The sequence below is a fragment of the Triticum aestivum genome, chromosome 3A (genome assembly GCF_018294505.1).
Source record: "Triticum aestivum cultivar Chinese Spring chromosome 3A, IWGSC CS RefSeq v2.1, whole genome shotgun sequence".
NCBI classification, from domain to species: domain Eukaryota; kingdom Viridiplantae; phylum Streptophyta; class Magnoliopsida; order Poales; family Poaceae; genus Triticum; species Triticum aestivum.
In genome coordinates, this window is record NC_057800.1 from 700422522 (window position 1) to 700444140 (window position 21619).

Here is a 21619-nt window from a genome sequence, read left to right on the forward strand (position 1 = left end):
ACGGCGAGGCGGCAGCGCGAGCAGCGGCGCCAGACACCACCAGCACCAGCCCCGACTGGGAGCCTCTAGGTGATGGTGCCCGCATTGTTCTATGTTACTGGGCAGGTCTGATGAAGCTGGAGGATGCGGCTGATCTGAGGACTGGGGGGATCATGCTGAAGAACAACGCTTCAAGACTGATGGCGAGTGCTTGTAGTGGGTTTCCCGGCGATGCTTGAACCCGCTTTCCTCTTTCCCGTCTCATTCTCTCGACACTGATGTATTTCCGTTATGTTGTAGTAATGAAAAGGGGTAATGCCCGGTTAAGAAAAAAGATGGCCAAGTTGGTAGTTTTATAGTCAATTATTAAAAGACAACCTGGTAGTTATTATGGTTGTAACTTCTATCATGTCAATTGAGTCCGTTGAAGAGTTGGATCGTGGCAAGATTTAACTGAATTGGTGGTATGGAATATAATGGGATTTGGATTCTTCTCAGCCTGTAATATCAAGGGATTTTGGTTTGTATGAATATCTACATAATTTATACCTGATCATAGCAAGACTTAACGAATCGGCAAATTTCTGCAACCAATTCGCAACCACTCAATCAAACAGAATAAAAACATTACTACATCAGAATTTTTTGAAGAATTGCATCTGAATTTATTAGAAGAGAATACCCTGTACGTAGTTGCAATGAACAACACAAACAAGGCTTGGATACCAGGAACTACACCCAGGACTCGAATGCAGATAGCGAACAAACTGAAAGCCTGAAAACCATGGTCCAAAGCACTTAATTGCTCACGACCATAGAGTTTATGTAATCAGGTGTACATCACAATGCCAAAGCGAAGTGCCACCAAAGTTCTCATCAATTCTTCTAGCAATAAAGTGAGACCAATTACTTCTTCGATTGGAATTAGCGCGCTCCAGCCATGTCTTAGCGGATTCAATGACAATTACTACTAATGCTGTGAGAAAGTTGAATCATTTGGCCATGCTTAACCTTAGGGCTCAGGGGGTATGCATTTTCGGTGAGTACAAAAGCTGAAAAACATGCATGGAACGAGTGCAGTGCATGGGGAGAATAATGGCGAGACAAGCCATGTATGCAAAAGGGAACACGAATAAAGCTTGCATGGTCGACGTGTCGATCGACTGACGGAGGGTATAAGTCTAGACTCTAGAGTAGATGTCGACCAGCAGTAGAGGCTCTGAACTTTCGCCTCCTGTTCTCTCAGCATCACACCTATTATACTGTATTGTTGCCCCATCCCCACCGAATGAATCCTTGTTGTGTCCTGTATCAAAAGTCGAGAGTGTTTGGGACATAGCAGAAAAGTCGGTGAGGTTTGGACATTGGTGGGTTGGGCTCCGGGCGCTACTGCTTTATTCCGACGTGACACCACCACTGTACCGCCACCGCACGCACTCACCCGGCCGGCAAGCTACATTACATGACCAGTTGAGAAGGCGCAGCAGTGGGGATTTCCTCTGCCAAAGATTTCCCCACCTTCCCCCACCTTCCCGAGTTTCGCCGCAGGCCAGATGCGTTCATCGTCACCTGGTAAGCCACCTCCCTTTCCTGCTGCTGCGATTCCTTCCTAGCTTGGTGCTCCACGGGATTAGGGTTAGGGCCGCGGAGCTTGTGTGCACGCGCGCGCAATTCAGCTCTGCTTCCTCTGCTTTCTACACCCCACCAGTTTAGTTTAGTTATACTGGCAGGCAGTTTCTCCTCCTGGATACCTGTGTTGTTCAGTCCAACTGGTGCTTTCTCGTGTTCGTCGCCGTGTATGTATGTATGTATGTATGTATGTATATGAACGAGCTTGCTACTCCCTTTATTTGTCTGTCTCTTTGGGCCAACCAGATTTGTCCCTTTGTAATTTCCTACTGCTCCCTCCGATCTTAATTAATTGACGCGGCTTCAGTACAAAGATGTGCTACTGAAGTTGCGTCAGTTAATTTGGATCGGAGGGAGTAGAAGATTTTTTGGACTGGCCATGTGCATTTTACTGCAAGTGCTGGACAGTGGGTGTGGTTTCAGACTCTCAGTTCTTTCTTCTATGTAGCCGAGGTCTTCTCAAAGATCTCAGGGGAAAATTGTAGGGGGGACAACGGACAAGTTCCATCCTGTTAGATCTGCCTGTGCTTCGTAATAAAGATCTAGGTTTCTGTCTCTGCTAATGATTGCCTGCCTGCCGTCCCTTTCCCATGGAATCCATGCGCTCAATGGGCTCCTACAGTTTGTCTACGCATACTTCCTTTTTTTGGTTCCTCGGATTCGTTCACTTAAGCGACTTAAGTATTTACATGATTTACTTTGAGCCATTGAGATAAATTTGTAGGATGTCCACTTTATAGCTTGTGACTTCTTTCACAAGTTGTATTTTCTTATCTCCATTTATTCAGATTGTGTTTCTTTATGCAGATCTGGCCACAGTTCAGGAATTCTCACCAGTGACAGAGGGCTCTCTGTGGTTGCTTTGAAAACAAGTGTGAACTATCACTGACTTAGTGAGCAGTATTTTTATGGGAAGAGAAAAGCTCCATGAGCAGCCCTCCGGTCGTCTGATTGAATCCCTTAAAATGGAGAGGGTTAGGACCATTCTGACTCATGGATACCCATACCGACATGAGCACTCGACACATTTCATCATTAGGAAGACTATCAAGCCAAACTATTCAAACTTTAGTCGTTGGTAAGCAATCTCTGGAGTCTGTAAAAAGAAACATAATGTTAAGTAAAACAAGATGTATTAGTTCCCTGAGGCTGTTTCTGAATGCAGGTACATTGCATGGATATTCTTGGCAGCATTATACCATCTCCCTAGTTTTCAGTCAATGGGGTTGGATTTGATGATGAATCATTCCCTGCTCCTCGCTATTTATGTTTCCTCTCTAGTTTTCTTTATCATCTTCCGCGTCATATTTCTTGGACTCTGGTATTTGGGTCTTGTTTCTCGCATAGCAGAGAAACAGCAAGTGATGCTTACTATAATCCAAAATTGTGCAGTAAGTTTTTTTGCATACATTGATTCAGGTATTACGTTCATCTTCTTTAGATACTTCTGAATTTTCTAAGATTTGCATTTCTGTAACATCACAGGTGATAAGTACAGCTTGCTGCGTGTTCTACAGTCACTGTGGTAGCAGAACTCTTTCGAGGGACAAATCCATTGATCGTAGAACTGCTAACTGGGTTGCATTTTCTCTGTGGAGAAAGCAAAATGAGGACAATACACTGATTTCAAAGCTATTGCGTATGCATAAGTTTAATGACCAGATTTGCCCATCCTGGTTTGCTCCGGTTCGCTCTGCCAGTGATTACCCACCTTCTGTTCGTGCTTGCATATCTCTTCTGTTTATTTACTGTTCTATTTTTATCTTGGTATGTTTGCTCCAATTAGCTTCCAATGGATCCGAACACTCCAACATCATTTCACCTGTCTACTCTTTCTGGGCTATATTCATTGGACTTTGCATGGCTAATTATGTCGTGGAGTGGTCAACTGGGTATGTCTACTGCCTGAACACATTCATCTGGTAGATAAGATTTATTTTTTATGTATTATAAACAAGTCAACAGATTAGTTTGCATTCTGTCATCTTAAGAGGGAACTTATGATGATGAAAAGGAAATGCAATATGTTCGTCATGGTTTCATCTAAGCAGAACTATAATATGGTTTTCAACATCCATGGCCCCTTAATAATGTGCCAATGGTTGTTGGCGAGCCTTGGGAAAAATCTAAAAGGTGTTGCATTAAGTTTATTACCTATATGTCACATGAATATGCTTTAGTGAATAACATGGTGCGACTGAGTAAGATATCCTCAGGTCATTATTACTAGGGTACTGAAGAGTTGGACATGATGATGACCACTTTGTTTGTCTTTTTTCACATATTTGTCTAGCAGATAAGAAAATAGGCCAGAAAAAGATGCCCAATATAACTGACTCATTCATTCTCCTTGTTTCCTTGAATTGTTGTACAGATGGGCTCTAACTCATCCTTTACCAATTTCGGAGTATGAGAATCTGAAGAAACTGTTGAAATCTGATTTTGAGGACACGGTTCGTCAGTATTCTGCGTATGTTCTTGATTTTAAGCTCTTATTATCCACTTGATCTTGTAAAAATGGCTGACTATTTGTCGATATATTCTGCAGGACCTCAACAGATTTGCTTAAAACTGTTTTCAACCTCATGATATCAGTCACACTTTTTGTTGGTCGATTTGACATGCGTATGATGCAGGTACATGCCTGTGATTTAAAGGCTTGATTCCTCATTTTGGTCTAGTTTTTTGCTTCCTTGCAGTCTTTCCTTGTCTCAGAATACCCTCCTTCCTAGAATTTCGGTCTTGTGCTCTAAATTGCTTTCACTGGTTGAGCCTATTGTTCTGTTAAAACATTGATATTTCTTTTCTAACCCAACCAGGCTGCTATGAACAAAGGTCCAGACGAATCTAAGAGCGGCGACCTTTTATACGATCATCTTGATGGAAAAGACGAACTTTCATTTGACATCATTGCATATGCCGGCGATTGTGGCAACTCTACATATGCCATAGCACCCTTACTTGCTCAACGTTCTTTAGTCGTAAAATCTGATGATTCCAGGCTTATATTTCCCGGTGGAGAACTACTACTTATTGGTGGAAACCTCGTGTATGCTGCATACTTTGATCGTTTACACCATTTGAAGTTTTCAGTTCATGTTTGCTGATTAATGACTAGTAAATGTTTTGCTTGTCATATGCTAATTTATGAGAAAAGTGATTCTACCATGCATGGGAGAGCCTTCCATCTTTGTTAGAGATTCGTGCACCAATGCCTTGAGTATTTAAACTTTTAAAGTCATCTGGCAACAAATGCTACTGCAAAGTACTCCCTCCGTCCCATAATATAAGAGCGTTTTTGACAACGCTCTTATATTATGAGACGGAGGGCGTACTATGCTAGGTGGATGCACTCCATTCCTCTCTCCCAACTACTAGTTCTCTCTCCTGCACACTAGTACATGTAATTTATTTTCATTCTTAAACTTCAAACAACCATATATTTTAAAATAAGTAGAGGATAAATCCGTGGATGATTTCTTTGAAACAAGGGCAATATTTAATATGTTTTAGCAATTTTGAATTTTGAGTTTTTGAAACACAGTGAACCGTTTACTAAATGGTGTGCAAAATAATTAGGTATACCAGACTCGAAAACACGATGAAACAAGACAAATTTGGTTAGTCTGACATTCATAGTTCTTATAGTTTCATCATGTTTCAAAATCATATTTAAAAAATGAAGAAAATATATGCATGGTTAGTCTTGTTGAAAAGATCTTGTCACTAGGAAGGCAAATATGTAAACATACCAGAAAGCAAATTTTGTGTTTAATAGCTAGGACGGTTTTGAATTTGGGACTAACCTTAAAATGCATGGGTGATTTGAGGAGGTAGGAGAATCTAGGTAGGGGATAGGATAAAGTAGGTGTGTTCGCTGTCATAATGGAATTGATGCCATGCATGATATTTCTGGTGCATGGTAGAAAAACCAGTCTCGCTAGTTTATCTCAAGTTGCATTCCAGACATATGATGCCATCTTCTCTTTTTTTGCCAGCTTGTTATATTGGATAATTTTTTTTTCATGTTGATCTTGGAATAAGCTCTTCAAAAAGTTGTTGATTTGTTCCTTTCTTTTGCAGATATCCAAATCCATGCTCATTTACATATGAGCAGCATTGTTTCTGCCCTTTTGAGTATGCTCTCCAGCCTCCTGCTTGGTATACGCCTGAACACATAACATTGGAAAACCCTGAACTTCCTCTTGGAGTTTCTGAGCTCAGGCAGTATAGCCGGCCACAATGTTTTATGATTCCTGGCAACCACGGTAAATATTACCTACCTATGATCTGCACTGTACTTTGTGTTTTATGACATTTATATGCCTATCTTCTTCCTTGCCCATCAGTGTTACAATTTTTTCTTGGCTTCGGAGAAGTTACACTATATATTTTTTAATACAGAAATGTGAAGAGAGCTATGTAAATAATGATGACAAAGGCTACTCCACAACATGGGCTTAGCCCCAGCCTCTGTACGTATGTGCCTCCAGTCACACTGGATGAGCATGAGCTGGGTAAAGACGTGCTTCGTGCTCTGCGCAGATGCGCCTGAGGACTCCTGTAGGATACACCTAGTTTTAGCACCACAAAGATATTCTCCAAGTGAGCCGAGTCACGGATATGCTTGTCAATTTTGTCTTTGGTTAAATAGCATCCTGTAATACCTTCCATGCCCATTCACCCAAGCTTTCTCCACCTCCAATGCCCTTGACAACCATGCCGGTTGTCACCTCTAGCAGAACGACACCAAAACTATAGATGTCAGTCTTCTCGCTCGCCTTTCCATTGTACTGAAAGTATTCTGCAAAATTTGCATTTAGTTAGCGTTCATTGAAAATGTTTGAGATGCCTTGCTGGATTTGAGACTCACTAGGGGGTCATGTACCCGTGTGTACCACAAATGGCTGACATGTGGTGGGACTGGCCTGGGTTGACACCCTTTCGAGAGTAAGCCCAAAGTTGGCGATCTTGGCGTGGAACTCTGGTTCAAGCAAAATGTTGTCTGACTTGATGTCCCTTTGTATAATATCCTGTCCACACTCTTGGTGGATGTGGTTGAGGCCCCTCGTTGCATCAAAGCGATGGTCAGCCTCCTCCGCTAGTACAATGGTGCAGGGGCGCCCTCGTGGTAACGGTGGTGCAGCCAGTCGTCGAGGCTGCCCTTCTCCAAGTGCTCGTAAACAAGCAGCTTGGCATCTTAGCCGGAGATGCTGCAGAGCAGCTTGATGATGTTGTGATTGATGCTCCCGAATCTCTTCACCTCCGAGTTGAACAGTTTGTGGTCCGGATTTCCCGTGTTGCATATCTTCTTGGCAGCCACTATTCTGCTGTTGCGATCCTTGGTGGCACCATCAAGGCTAGGAGGTGGACATGGTACACCTTTTCAGACCCACCGCTGACAATAATGTTCTCCTCAGATATGTTGTTGAGCACGTCGGATTTTGTGATGTCCAGAGGTGTGAATGGTGTCATTTTCCAATCAGCCACAACTTCTTTCACCACTTGTGTGTTCTTCCGCCGCCGAAAGAGCAGCCATATGATGATGCTCATGGAAACGGTGATGACTCTGATATCGAGCACTAACAAAATTATCACACGCTTCTGGAGGTGGCTGCCTCCATGGCATTTTGGGAGATTTATCCTCGAGTCCCACTTGGAACAGAGCCCATGGCTTCCAAGGAAGCTGCGGTTGTACTTTGCACTTTGCAGAGAGAGGGACACCTCCCCATTGAGCTGGTTAAATGACAAATTGAGGGACACAATTAAATGGTTGCCGAAGTTAGGCAAAAATTTGCTTGTTAGCTCGTTGTTGGACAAATCAAGGCCTAACAGTGATGAAATTTTCTCAATGTTCCATGGCGGCATTGCACCTGATATATGATTGTTGCTAAGGTCAAGTGATTTGAGATTTTGCAATAATTTAATTGATGTTGGTATGGATCCAGGTATCTTGTTCCCACTTAGTGACAATTCAGAAAGCATGTGGAGATTGCTCATGTTGATAGGTAGCTCTCCTGAGAGTTAGTTATTCTGCACCATCAACATCAATAGCCTAGTTCCAAACGTCAGGATCGAGCTGGAGAAGTGGTTGTTCTGCATCTCAATTCGAGAGATATTCGAAGATCTCTCCTTCGGCATAGTGCCAGCGAAGTTGTTCGATATTAGCACTGTGTGCACCAACGGCAACCACCATATATTCACCGGAAACTCCCCTGAGAAGTTGTTACCGAGCATAATGTTATCCAGTAAGAGGCAGTTGCCAATGCTCGCTGGGAGCTCGCCGAAGAAGCTGTTTTAGAAACTACTATGTTGAATAGTTTCCCGTGAGCGAATATCTCCTCCAGTAGTGAGCTAGACAAGCTTTTGTTGTAGACCTCAATATTTCCAAGCGGCGAGTGCTTCCCAAGTTCTTGTGGCACCTCACCTGAGAGCATATTGTCAAACAACTGGATGTATTGGAGGTTGCGAATGAGGTCAATGCTTCTAGGGATGGGGCCTATGGACTCATTGTTGTATAGGATGATAATGGTTATTTTCTTGAGTGTCCCAAAGTCTTCTGGTATGCAGCCAGTGAGTTTGTTTGCCGACAAGTCTATCTTAATCAAATTCACCGTAGTGATGTTGTACGACAGCTCCTCGGTGAGTCCATTGTCATACAAGTACAAGATCTCAAGCTTTCCGTGTTGCGAGATCCAGACAGGGATTGAACCACTGAGCTTGTTTCCCCACAGGTCGAACATGGCTAGTTCCTTTAGGCTTGAGAATGCCTCTATAATCTCGTCGGTGAAGCCATTTGGAGTGCCGAAAGCTCGACCATCGGCATCGGCAGAACTACACTAAAGTTATTGTTAGTTAGGTTGAGATGCTTCATAGATGGTGATAACCCTTTGATGTCTTGAGGAAGGAATCAATGGAAGCCTTTGTAGGAGAGATCAAGGTACCAAAGCAAGGAGTAGGCGTAGAGCATGATGCCGGGGAATCTCCAAATGAGCTTGTTGTACGAAAAGTCAAGGTGGATCAGGTACGTGAGGTTGCACATAGACGGAGGGATGCTGCCGGTAAGATTCAAATGCTTGAATGAAAGCCCTCTAACTAGACCTCCACTGCTCCCCACACAGCTGACACTTGCCCAATTGCAATGATGCGTGGGGCAAAACAACCGGTCATTGCAGCTGGGCTGGTGTCAGCTGCGTGGCAGTAGGTGGAGGCCAAGTTATGGGGATTTTCTTCTAGTGTTAGAATCTTATCGGCAATATCCCTCCATCTGTGTGCAACCTCAAGTACCTGATCCATCTTGACTTTTCATACGACAAGCCCACTGGGAGATTCCCTGTCATCACATTCTACACCTACTCCTAGCTACAGTACCTTGATATCTACTACAACGGCTCCCATTGAGTACTTACTCAAGATATCAGCGGACTACCACCATCTATGACGCATCTATACCTGACTAGCAACAAATTTTGTGGTGTTCTGCCGACGGTGATGGCCAAGCATTAGGCACTTCAGAGCCTACTTCTTGACACGAATGGCTTCACCGGTGAGATTCCAGAGGCATTCTCAAGCCTAAAGGAACTAACCATTTTGTACATGTAGGGCAACAAGTCAATGGTTTGATCCTCGTCTACATCTGGCAGCACCAAAACCTCGAGATTTTGTACTTGTATGACAATGGACTCAACAGAAAGCTGTCGTGCAACTTCACTGCAATGAATTTGATTAAAATAGACTTGTCAGCAAACAAACTCACTGGCTACATACCAGAAGACTTTGGGTCACTCAAGAAACTAACCATTATCATCCTATACAACAACGAGTTCATAGGCCCCATCCCAGAAGCATTGGCCTCATTCATACTCCAATACATCCAGTTGTTCGACAATATGATCTCGAGTGAGGTAAGGTACCACAACAACTTGGGAAGCACTCGCCGCTTGGAAATTTTGAGGACTACAACAACTTGTCTGGCTCACTATCGGGGCAGTTATGCGCCATGAGAAACTATTCAACATTGTAGTTTCTAACAACAGCTTCTCCGGTGAGCTCCCGGAGCATTGGCAACTACCTGTCGCTGGATAACATTATGCTCGTCAACAACAACTTCTCTGGGAAGTTTCTCGTGAATATATGGTGGTTGCCATTGGTGCATACATTGCTAATATCAGACAACAACTTCACTGGCACTATGTAGAAAGAGATATCTTCGAATATCCCTTGAATTGAGATGGAGAGCAACCACTTCTACAACTCGATCCCGACAATTGAGACTGGGCTATTGGTGTTGATGGTGAAGAATAAGCAACTCTCGGTAGAGCTACCTTTCAACACAAGCAATCTCCACATGCTTTCTGAATTGTCACTAAGTGGGAATAAGATAGATCCGTACCAACATCAATTGAATTGTTGCGGAATCTCAAATCACTTGACCTCAGCAACAATCGTATATCAGGTGCAATACCAGCATGGAGCAATGAAATGATTTCATCACCAGTAATCCTTCATTTGTCCAACAACGAGCTAACATGCAATATTCCGCCTGGCTTCGGCAACCATTCAATTGCGTCCCTCAGTTTGCAATTTATAACCAACTCAATGGGTGGTGTCCCTCTCTCTCTACAAAGTGCAAAGTACAACCACGGCTTCCTTCGAAACCGTGGGCTTTGTGCCAAGTGGGGATCAAGGATAAATCTCCCAAAATGCCATGGAGGCACCCACCTCTACAAGCATATGATAATCTTATTAGTGCTCGGTGTCACTATCATCGTCACTTGTATGAATACCGTCATACGACTGCTCTTTCGGCAACGGAAGAACACACAAGTGGTGAAAGAAGTCGTGGCTGATTAGAAAATGACACCACACCTCTGGACTTCACGGAATCTAATGTGCTCAACAACATATCTGAGGAGAACATTATCGGCAGTGCGGGTCTGGGAAAGGTGTACCGTGTCCACCTCCCTCGCCTTCATGGTCTCATTGAGGATCGCAACAGCAGAATAGTGGCTGTTAAGAAGGTATGCAACATGAGAAATCTAGACCACAAGCAGTCTGACTCAGAAGTGAAGACATTGGGGAGCATCAATCACAAGAACATGATCAAGCTGCTTTGCAGCATCTCCAGCCAAGATGTCGAGCTGCTTGTTTACAAACACATGGAGAAGGACAGCCTCAACAACTGGATGCACCACCGTGAATGCACGGGTGCCCCTTCACCATTGCACTGGCCGACAAGGCTGACCATCGTTATCGATGCATCCAGGGGCCTCAACTACATCCACAAAGAGTGCAGACGGGCTATTATCCACCGGGACATCAAGTCAGACAATATTTTGCTTGACCCAGAGTTCCATGCCAAGATCACCGACTATGGGCTCGAATGGTTGTCAGCCCACGCCAGTCCCACCACAGGTCAGCCATTTTTTGGGACACACGGGTACATGGCCCCTGATGACAATCTCAAATCCAGCAAGGCGTCTCAAACATTTCTGTTGAATGCTAACTGGATGCAAATTTTGCATAATACTAATAGTACAATGGAGGGGCGTACTAGAAGATTGACATCTACAGTTTTGGTGTCATTCTGCTAGAGCTGACAACCGACATGGTTGCCAAGGGCGTTGGAGGAGGAGAAAGCTTGGTTGAATGGGCATGGAAGGTATTACCGGATTGCTCTTTAACCAAAGACAAAATCGTCGAGCATATCGGTGGTTCAGTCTACTTAGAGGATAATTTTTATGGTGCTGACACTCGGTGTTCCCTGCACGAGTCCTCAAGCGTATCTGCGGCCGAGCATGAAGCGCGTCCTTACACAGTTCATGCTCATCCCATGCGACGGGAGGCACGTATGTTTAGACGTTGGGGCTGAGACCATGTTGCGGAGGAGCGGGTCCGAGAAGGGCACCACCAGCAGTCGGTATGGCCGCCGGCGTGACTCTGTAGCGCATGCATCGATCTGGACTAATTAGGTACGGTCCCTTTATATCACTCGTACTGAACTCAATTTTCTCGTTGTAGGCAGTCGAATTTACCAGTAGGTTGTCTAGCCAGACTTATTTATTGCATTTGTATGGCCTAGTATCATTCGTCATTTATTCATAAGTGGCTAGTAGCTAGTTAACATTTGACTTATTGTAATTAGGTGGATCATATTGCCGCTAGTGATCACTTGGCTCCCCCACCCGTCTAACCAGATCTAACCAGATGGTATATGGCTCGTCTCGCTGCGCCTGCTACAGTTGCTTTCGGCATTCACATGACCATGGCTTAGATGAGTTTGGGCTTGTAGAATGCGCATCAATAATCATGTTTGCTTTTCTTGTGCTGATCATACTGTAATTGAGTGGCTTCACGCCTTCGCCAAATGATTACCTAGCTATAGCAAATTAAACAATGTCGCAATAATATTAATGCACTTTAAAGAATCCAGTCTCCTTATCCATTGCTATGTCAAGGCCGGTAGTTGGGGATCGTGTGTGGGAAGAGAAAATGTCAAGGTGGGTTAACTACATACTAGAAGGGTTGGGCGCGCTTTGCAGCGCCGTTAGTGTTGTTGGGTTTCTTAGAAACATTATTCGCTCTGTTTCAAATATCAGGTGTATTACATTTTTAAAAAGTCAAATATTTTTAAGTTCCATCAAATTTGTAGAGAAATACATCAAAATACATAATACCAAGCTTTCAGGTGAGTATAATTAGATTCATCATGAAATGAATTTCCATCTTTTTTTTGTTTAATATTGTTGATGTTGACATTTTTGTCTCTAAGCTTGGTCAAAGTTAAAGGAATTTGACTTTCTAAAAAAAACTAATACCCTCATATTTTGGAATTGATGGAATATTTAGTTTGGCGGGTCAAGGAGATGATGGAGTGTTTTTTTTAATAATTCGATGATTTGGTGGGCCTTTCTCGATATGATTCTGTGTTATCCGCTAAGAAACACATATTTATGTGGGAAAATTTCTGTGTCGGTAGCTGCATGTACTATATTGGTGCTGCAATGTCACAAGATGGCATTTATTTTTTCTAGGTGTTAGGAGGATGCACAGGATCAGTTGTTGGTGATTGATTTGAAAAATGATTGGCCCGATCAAAATCTTAAACCAGATCCATAATTGAATACCTCAATCGAATTGAAGAGCTTCAAAATTAGGGAACAATAATGGATTGAAATAATTAAATGGGGGAGCTTCTTGAGAAATTGTTAACCCAGTCAAAATTGGGGTAACTCAATTTTAAATTGAAGACCACAATTAGTTATGATGCCTTAAAAGTGAGGAAGCATATTGTATAGTATAAAATAATTGAATGAGAGAGCATTGAGAAATTGTTGATCTGATCAAAATCGGGTGCCTCAATTTCAATTAAAGACCTTAATTGATTGTGAGCATTTTAAAATTAGGGAGCTTAGTGTTGTGGACTATTACTAATATAGTTTCACCTCTAGCCCGATGCCTTACAGTGCAGGTTTAACACGTCCTCCTCTAGTACATTTTGTTAATTGTGAGCAAAATGCCACTTTCTGCCTCCCTATGTTTTCCTCACTGCAAATGTTCTTAATCACATCCTTACTATATATGTATATGCCTCATGTTAATAAGTGTGTCCTTTATTCACAAAACTTGAATAGTTACCGCTTCATACGCATGGAACAGACAGTGTAATTGACATGTGTTTTAGTCCTAAAAAATGATAATTGAGCATAATCATTTTCGTCTTTGCATGATTACCTTGCTAAGAACGCCAATCTCTGCTTGTAAATTAGTTCACATTGAGATGGTGGCAAAAGAAAATTTTGTTGTACATGTTGCTTATCAATTCTTTATATTCCCACTGACAAGAAGGTGAAAAGAGCGTACGCTAATAGTCTGAACTTCTGAACATGAAGTATGTGTTCATTTTGTGTTGCTAGTGAAAGACGAGTATTTGGTTGCATATCCTTGCATTTTTTTATCTTATTAAAAGGTTCCTTTTATAGAGAACTCAACTATCAGATTGATGAGCAATTTTAGCATGCTCCTTTTTACCCCTCTTTTCACATGGGAGGTAAGAAGGTAAGAGCATGTTAAAAAACCCTCCAGATTGATGACTTCTGAATGTTTCAATGTTATAACGTAACGAGAATCCAAACTAAGCGTGCATGATCATGATATATATTTTTCTCCTTCCAAGTTCCAAGCAATCGCAGTAGTACTGTACTTGTTTTCCAGATTTTTATTTTTATTTTTTCAGAATCTCCAAGGTATTTATTTAGAACAGAAAATATTTCGTACTATCAACTTTAAATTCTTGAAGCCTTGTTTTCGTATATGATAATTTTTTAGGCATTCTACTATCAAGGTTATTTTTTTCCTAAAAAAAGTTAATTTTTTTAGGGGAACCATATCAAAGTTATGGTTTTTTCTAGGGTAAAAGCTAAATTTTATTGATCAAAAGCCACATGAAGTGGGATACAAAAAAGATCGTGGGGTTGAAACCAAACATGGTGCCCCCCTTCCAGAGAATTCAAAATTTTAGCTAGTCTATCTGCGTCTGTGTTTTCACGTTGGATTGGCTTCTATGTTTTCACGTTGGGCTCCGACCGGCAACCGAGGTACATCGGTTGGCCAGAGATGGGGTTGGCGTACTTCAACGTACCTGCTCGAGTGTGTGATAGCTTGCATTGGTATGTTAGGTGGCAAAGCAAACTGATAGTAGTATTTAACACCATAACTGAGACTTTTCAGCAGATGTGTGCTCCAACTTTTCCCATTAGTCAACCATGCAGGTCATATATCTTTGAGGCGGATGGCACGCTAGGGATCCATACACGTCATACTGCCATGAAAGAAATTGTTGATATTGGGTGTTGCAGAACTATGAAAGCGAGGTTTGGGTCTTAAAGTACCGAATCAAACTGCCGGTTGCAGAAGTAATGGGGCGGTTTGAAGGCTGCGATGAATTGTGGTATGTGAATGTTGCTTTGGAGCATGGTCGAGTGTCTTTACTGGCGAGTGTGGGCGAATGGGTGTTTCACATTGACAGTGATGGAAAATTGGTGGACAGTTTTCATCGTGGTGTCGGAAGCCTCTGTGGGTATGGATTTCGGCTCAAACAATCTCTTGTTCCGCACAGTTTCTTTGGCACTCGAAGTCTCTGTTGCGAGCACTTCACCTTTCATCTGATGGTGGTTGAGTGTGAGGCGGTGCTTCTTAACTGCGTGTTTTTCGCATCCTCTAGGCTGGAATACCTTTCAATCAGACCAAGTATGAGCGGGCTGGCTTCTTCTTTTTTACTTTGATGTATACGAAGTTGTGATCAGAAGCTCTGAATTTTTTATGTGCTAGCATCATTACATTGTTTTCTGTTGCATTATTTCAAGGACTAGTGCTTCATGGAATGTTCGATCTTAAGTTTCAGAAGCAAAATTTTCTTGTACCACTGCGCACAAGAGAAAGGTTTGTCACACATTTTGTTCAAATCGGCAGTAGGACATTTGTGACAAACTGACAATACATGCAGTTGTGAGAGTAAGGTTGTGTTTGGTTGAGCTGCAGATTTTGAAAAAGCTGCTGTGGAAAAGCTGTTGTGAAGAAGCTGCTGTGAAAATGCTGCTGTACAAAAGCTGGAGGCTGTTTGGTTAAAACGACTGTGAAATTGTAGATGTGGCTGTGAATTGTCTGTAATGCCCCTGAGACCTGAGTGAGTTTGTTTATATGCTGATTGACTGTAAAGCAGTGATATATATACATTTGTAGGTAATTGAACTATCATTTTTCAAAGGAGAAAAATTACAATTCAGGCCATTCATTGCTAACATATACGCAAACGACTATACTTTGATGGTGCATAAAATAGATAGTGATCCCATAATATTATTACAAAACACATGCACCATACAAAACACATATGGTTCACATGATGATGACCTCTGTCAACATAGCTAAACTTATGTTGCCATCGCTAGACAAGCATCGGCTATCCTACTACGAATATTGTTCATGCTTTCTTCGTTCTCCTCCTCTTCAACTGGATCGGTTTGTGTTGGTGCCACCTCTCGCCGTAGCACTGGAGGTACATACTCATCATCGGCATCACATTTATCAAAAATTTTGTCACGCAACTTGCTATCACGAATGAAATTATGCAATGCCATGCAAGCAATGATGATATGCTTCTGTGTACGAGGTGAGAAACTTGGGACTCCTTTCAATATGCGCCACTTCTGCTTGAGCACCCCAAAAGTACGTTCAACAATATTTCGAAGGGATGAATGTAGAAAGTTGAACACCTCATACTTCCCTTGAGGTGGACGGTCACGACGAAGACGGAATTCCGGTAGATGGTATGTACTCCCCTTGAAAGGAGCAAGGTATCCCGTTTGATTTGGATATCCAAAGTCCACAAGATAATATTTCCCTGAAAATGTACAAGAAATTAGCGTCACACATAAGAATAGAATTACCGATGGGATTTTTTGTTAGTATGTTATACCTTTGGGAGGTACAGGAAATGAAGAGAAATGTGATAATGCATGATTTAGGATCCTTGTGTCATGTGCACAACCCGGCCAACCCGCAACCACAAAGGTAAACCTCATGTAAAAGTCACATATTGCAAGCACATTCTGAGATGTAAAACCATGCCGACATCTATGGTTAACCGCATCATCCGCTGGTACTGAAACTGGCACATGTGATCCATCTATTGCACCAAAAGCACCTTTGAAATGAGGCCAGAAACGTTCATCTTTAATCCTTTCATTCTCATAGCTAAAAGTAGGATCTGTCGGTTTGATGATATCTTTCGCTAACTTGTGCAAACATAACAGAACTTCCTTAAACTTTGTATGAACTGTCCAAAGTGACCGTACAAAGCGGTTCTCAACTTGAGCAAATGATTGAGGGCCTCCAACGATCCATAAGAACATGGCCAGTGACTCAATTGAGGAAACATTAGTGGTTGATGTCAAACCATATGTAGAGACAAGCAAATCATGAAGTGCAATGAAAACATCAGTGCTCATCCGAAACATTTTATCTCTACTCCTAATGGACGAGTTGGTTGAATAGTCCCACCACTTTCATCTGGTTTTTTTTCATCTGGTTTTTTTTCGTCCCACCTCCCACCACCCCCTCCAATCGGTTTTCCTCTTTTCTCGTCTGGCCGGCAATACTCAACGTATTTATGGTAATCAATCACAATTAATCTAGGTATGGTAAGGCTATAAACTCAGAAATCTCAAATATGATAATTATAGTAATAAATCAATCCAGGTATGGTAAGGTCATGACTCAGGAAATTTCAAATATGGTAAGGCCTCGATCTCCTTCACGATCCATTCCGAATTCTGATTTTGCTTTCCAAACCCAACCTGAACGGTCAACTTTCCATTCGGGTCTTTATATGAAATAATCGATGAATAGAATTTTTCTTCAAAAACTTCCCTTTCTCAACATCGCTCGCACACCAGCATAGCGAGAAATCATCATTATTGCCGTAGAAATTTCTGGCTCGCCTTCCCAAAATCTCTCGGGACATTCTCCCTACTTCCATCTAGCCACACAGATGAAAAAGGCAGTCGATTTCCTCGCCTATCTCTCCATCCAGACATCCAGATCATCAGATCATGATCCATCTCTTTCCATCGAGGCCAACCGCACCCTTCTTTTCTCCGCAGCTGCCATCGTCATCCTGCGCTCTTACCTCACACGGTCACACCTGCACGCTAGGGTTCAAGTTGAAGGGATGGTTGGGGTCGACGAGCGGCCATGGGGCACTGCATGAGGCCGCGACCAACACAGGACGTGCATCTGCCGCTACCTCGTCCAGGACCTCGGCATCCCCGTTGACGCCCTCTGACCCGCCCCGACACAGACGTGACGCCACTCCTCCTGGCCGCCAAGCTCGGCCACACGGGGACGACCACCTACCTCCTAGAGTGCAGTGCCAGCCCGTGCATCTGGTACAACAACGGCGAGACCCCGCTCCACTAGGCCGCCTACAACGGAACGTACCTCGCCGCACTGAATCGCATTAACAAGTAGATGCCGTCGTTTTTTCGATGCAGGTCAGATCAGGTCCACCCCGCCTGGAAGTCTGGAACCTGAGACGGAGGGGACCTTGAGCTGGTGACGCTGCTCTTGGACATAGGCGCCGACGTGGGCGCGGCGAACCCCCGTACCCTGGGGCCATCCGTCCCTGCGTGCATTTTTCAGGCAATATTCTGAAGCTGACCAGCTTGTAATTTTCTCTGCAGCGCTGATGCACTAACGCGGCTATGCGTTCGCTGGACAGAGCGGCTTGTCTGCTTGAGCCTGCAGTTTGTTCGAGTTCAAGTTCCCGACCATCATCTCATATACTGTCCCGAATTCAAATCAGATCCTGCACCTCATCAAGGTCGCCGCTGCATGGTGACTGGTGAGTGCACCTGCCTTGAGAAACCCGGCCCGGCCATCTTCTCCCGAAAAAAAATCCTATACGACCAGGTCGTACGGGACTAAACGGGAGACCCACCTCCGCATGTGACACCTGTCAAAAGCGAATCTCAAAGCACCAGGCCTTCTTCCCATCGACTCCCTTTGCCAAATCTCGTTTTCTGTAGCCCTCAAATTCTACAGCCGCCGGTTAGGTTCGCCCGACTGCTCACCTCCTCGCCACCGGTGCACTCCTCGACGGCTCGACGCCATCGGCAAGTCCTCAGCTCCGCTCTCTCCATCCTTGTCGGCAACGGCGACGCTCATCGACGACCCATCGCGCATGCCCGCCGTATCTACTCGCCACATCCACTCACGGCCTTACTCCTTGACGCTGGCAGCAACTTTCCTGCTCGTGGTGGTCCATTCCCATCGAAAACGGCCATGTTCGTCGGCGCCCAAGTTTAGGCACCACCCAGTTGCTTGTCGCCATTGGCGTGAAGGAGCTAGGTGTGGGCAGAGGAGGATCTGGTGGAGAGACTACTGATTGCAGAGCCTCGCCGTCGTCGGCGGACTGCATGTCACCGGCAGGTGTAAAGAGAATCGAGATGGGACGGTCTTTTTGAACGTGGAAATCGGAGTTGGCTGGAAGTTGGAAACGATGGAAAGAAGAGCTGCTGCTTTGAGATTCGCTTTTGACAATTGTCATGTGCGGAGGTGGGTCTCCCGTTTAGTCTCGTACGACCTGGTCGTATAGGATTTTTTTCCCCTTCCCCCCCGAGTTGTCGTGGTGAACCCTTAGATCCGCCTCTGCACGCCAGTCCAGTTTCATGTGTGCGTTAATTTAAGTCAGTCTTCACATCATATATATTTGACCTGCAACTGTTGGTTGTGTACTCTTGAGATCAATGTCAGGATCTGCAGGTACTACTATTGAGAATTTCTGTGGCTTTTTTGTTCAGGCAAATGACAACCTTCTTAAAGTTGCATTTTGTTGTTAGTGTTTGAGGTTTCTATCGTGTAGCATGAGATTAATATTGCCAAGCATGAGCTGGCGGCGCATATGGAAGATCCAATGGGCCAATAGCTGGAGCCTGGAAGCGGATGTCAATGCTCCATAGCAGAGATCTCAGGTTTACAATAAGCAACGACTACCAAATTTTCCATCGTTAGTGTTGATTCCAAACGATCTGTAGTTTATAACATTGACGGCCACATAGGACTAGGCTATCTCAGATTTACCATCAGATTAGTGAACTTTGTGCATGATTGGTTTAAATTATTTTTTCCATCCTGCTTCTTGTGTTTACAGTAGGATATAAACGGCAGATGTCATGGAGATGGTTGCCATCAGTTTCATTTTGTTGCACATCACAAGCCTGCCCTTTTAGGTTGATATATGTTTCAGTTATCTTTACCTCTGTTATTTAAAGAATCTGTGATGTGTCACTAGCTTATTCCATTCTCGCATTATAGTATACGCATGTCTTGCAGTCTATCTCATGCATGCAGATGGGGAGATGCATTCATGTGCTCGCTGCTGCGTGCTACTAGCTTCGTTCAGTTGCTTCAGTGAGATAAGACTCGATGTGGATTATGTTTTAAATATTCAACAAATTTTCCAGCGAGTAGATCGACGCATAGGAGCATGAGGTTCTTCTGATAACAAGTTCTGGATGCGTCAATAGGATAAGTTTTACAGAATTGAGATGACCTTCTTAAAGGAAGCATTTTCACATCTTTGCACTGGTATACTTTTGCGGCTACACTTTTATTAATTGCAAAATGGAATTACCTCAATTGATAACCAAATTTTGTGCTCACCGCCGCCATGGGGTTGACGAGGACGTCCCAGAGCCCTTGCCTCTACTTGATGCCGCGTCGAGCAAGGTCCATAGCTGCTACCAAATGCATTTGGACTCACACAATACTATCATAGAGGAGTAAAACTACAAATCTCATATCATTCTTTCATTCAAATGAAACCATCAGATACGTACGTGTAGTGTGTAGAGTCCGTTCTAAGCATTGGAAAGGAAGTGGAGGAAGGGAAATTGCCTGCAGGTGGTATTGATAACTTTGAAGCCATTACTATGGTTACAAAATACGGTAAATATTACAGATACTTCATGCATGTTTCCTGTTTGATACAGTTAGATCCTTATTCGCTTACTTGTGCTGTATTTCTGATTGCTTTGACGTGTTCAGGTATTGCAAAATAGGGCTCCAAATGCATATCAAATCATGCTTTCCTGCATGATCGATTTTTCATGCTTTTTTTTGCAGAGTTATTTACATTTCAACCTGATCACAAGCCATCAGAGAATGGACTATTGCACTCAGTCAGAACTACATTAGGTCCATTGTACATTTTATTTTAAGTAATGAAGAATATGAGCTGAGAACATATAGGAGCTCTATTTGGTTCAAATATTTCTATACGAAATTTGATGTACTTCTCATGAATATCTTGGTAAACAGAAATAATGGTACACTGTACACTGCTGCATTATGTTTCACCAGACTCGCTCATTATAATATCTTGTTGCTTTCATGTCGTGAATACTAATTATCTTCAGCGTCTACTAGGATAAAGCCGAATGCTTTACGCATATATTTCCACCACGTTGAGTAATTTGTTTTGAAGATGGTACTAATATGTTAATTGGCTACTTGGTGACCTTAATCATCCTGTTGACTAATTTATCGGCTGATATTGTGAACAATGACTGACGTCAAAGATACAACTTTATCTTGTGTATTGGACAGTTGAAGCTTCCGTGCTTGTAATTGTGCCAATGGACGAACTGATTCATGTGACCTGAAGCTCATGACCGATATCCATATATTGTTTTTGCAACTCATGTGACAATGCAACAGAAACATGATATTTCCCTTAATTCAATGAATTGGCTTCTATAAATTCCATGTACGCATATTTGGGAAGAAAGTATTATTCTCACATCTTTAGTTCCAAGTTCACTGTTGAAAATAATAGCCCTTGGGAGATGAAGGGAAGGAGAGAGGGGGGTAGGTTTACAGTCACGAAATCATAAATACAAGCTGTGAAATATACCACATCTGCACTATTTTGGGTTTGAACTTGGAAGTGTTTGTGCGAGTGACAAAGGTTTCCAAAACAGCGGGCACACTTTACTAACACAAGTTGTGAAATTTACCGCTTCTGCACCATTATGGGTTTGAATTTCAAAATGTTTGTGTGAGGGATAGAGGTGGCGAGTTTGGACCAGAGAGGTGGAGAGATAAAATAGTGGATGGAACAAAAGTGATTTAACGGGAAAAAGGATTAATCGAGAATATCAGACTATGTGTGCCCCCGTTGCAACGCACATGCAATTAACCATAGAAGCCAAAAAGTGAGGGGAAACTTTTTTTTGCTCTTCTCTAATTGATAAATAAATTTGTACCATGAATGAGGCATGCACGCGTGAGGGCAGGAATGAGGCATGTACGTCGTGGTAGAGTCCGGGATGAAGAGTGGGTCCAATATAGAACCATGGGGTACTAGCACTAAGATAGGAAGGCGGTTGCCGCTCTTAGGCCTTGCTGCTGGCCTGCCACATCTGTGGCAATCACTAGCTCACTTCGAAGA

The 21619-nt window shown here is 43.1% G+C and overlaps 1 protein-coding gene and 1 pseudogene across 4 annotated transcripts; one reads left to right on the top strand and one right to left on the bottom strand.

The window, feature by feature from the left end:
- Positions 1-1396: 1396 nt before the first annotated feature.
- On the top strand, positions 1397-14965 carry LOC123063328 (uncharacterized). Of its 4 annotated transcripts, XM_044487086.1 has the most exons (11): positions 1397-1551; positions 2416-2686; positions 2774-2999; positions 3094-3500; positions 3983-4078; positions 4157-4244; positions 4428-4657; positions 5692-5876; positions 6013-11579; positions 14367-14557; positions 14657-14965. In XM_044487086.1, exons 2-9 carry the CDS (start codon positions 2517-2519, stop codon positions 6018-6020), a joined length of 1410 nt encoding a protein of 469 aa, XP_044343021.1. In that variant the 5' UTR covers positions 1397-1551; positions 2416-2516; the 3' UTR covers positions 6021-11579; positions 14367-14557; positions 14657-14965. The 4 variants fall into 4 exon arrangements, with proteins under 4 accessions (XP_044343021.1, XP_044343019.1, XP_044343020.1 ...); XM_044487084.1 differs by having other exon boundaries at positions 14367-14965; XM_044487085.1 differs by having other exon boundaries at positions 14379-14965.
- On the bottom strand, positions 6151-8650 carry LOC123057201 (receptor-like protein kinase HAIKU2; annotated as a pseudogene).
- Positions 14966-21619: the final 6654 nt, after the last annotated feature.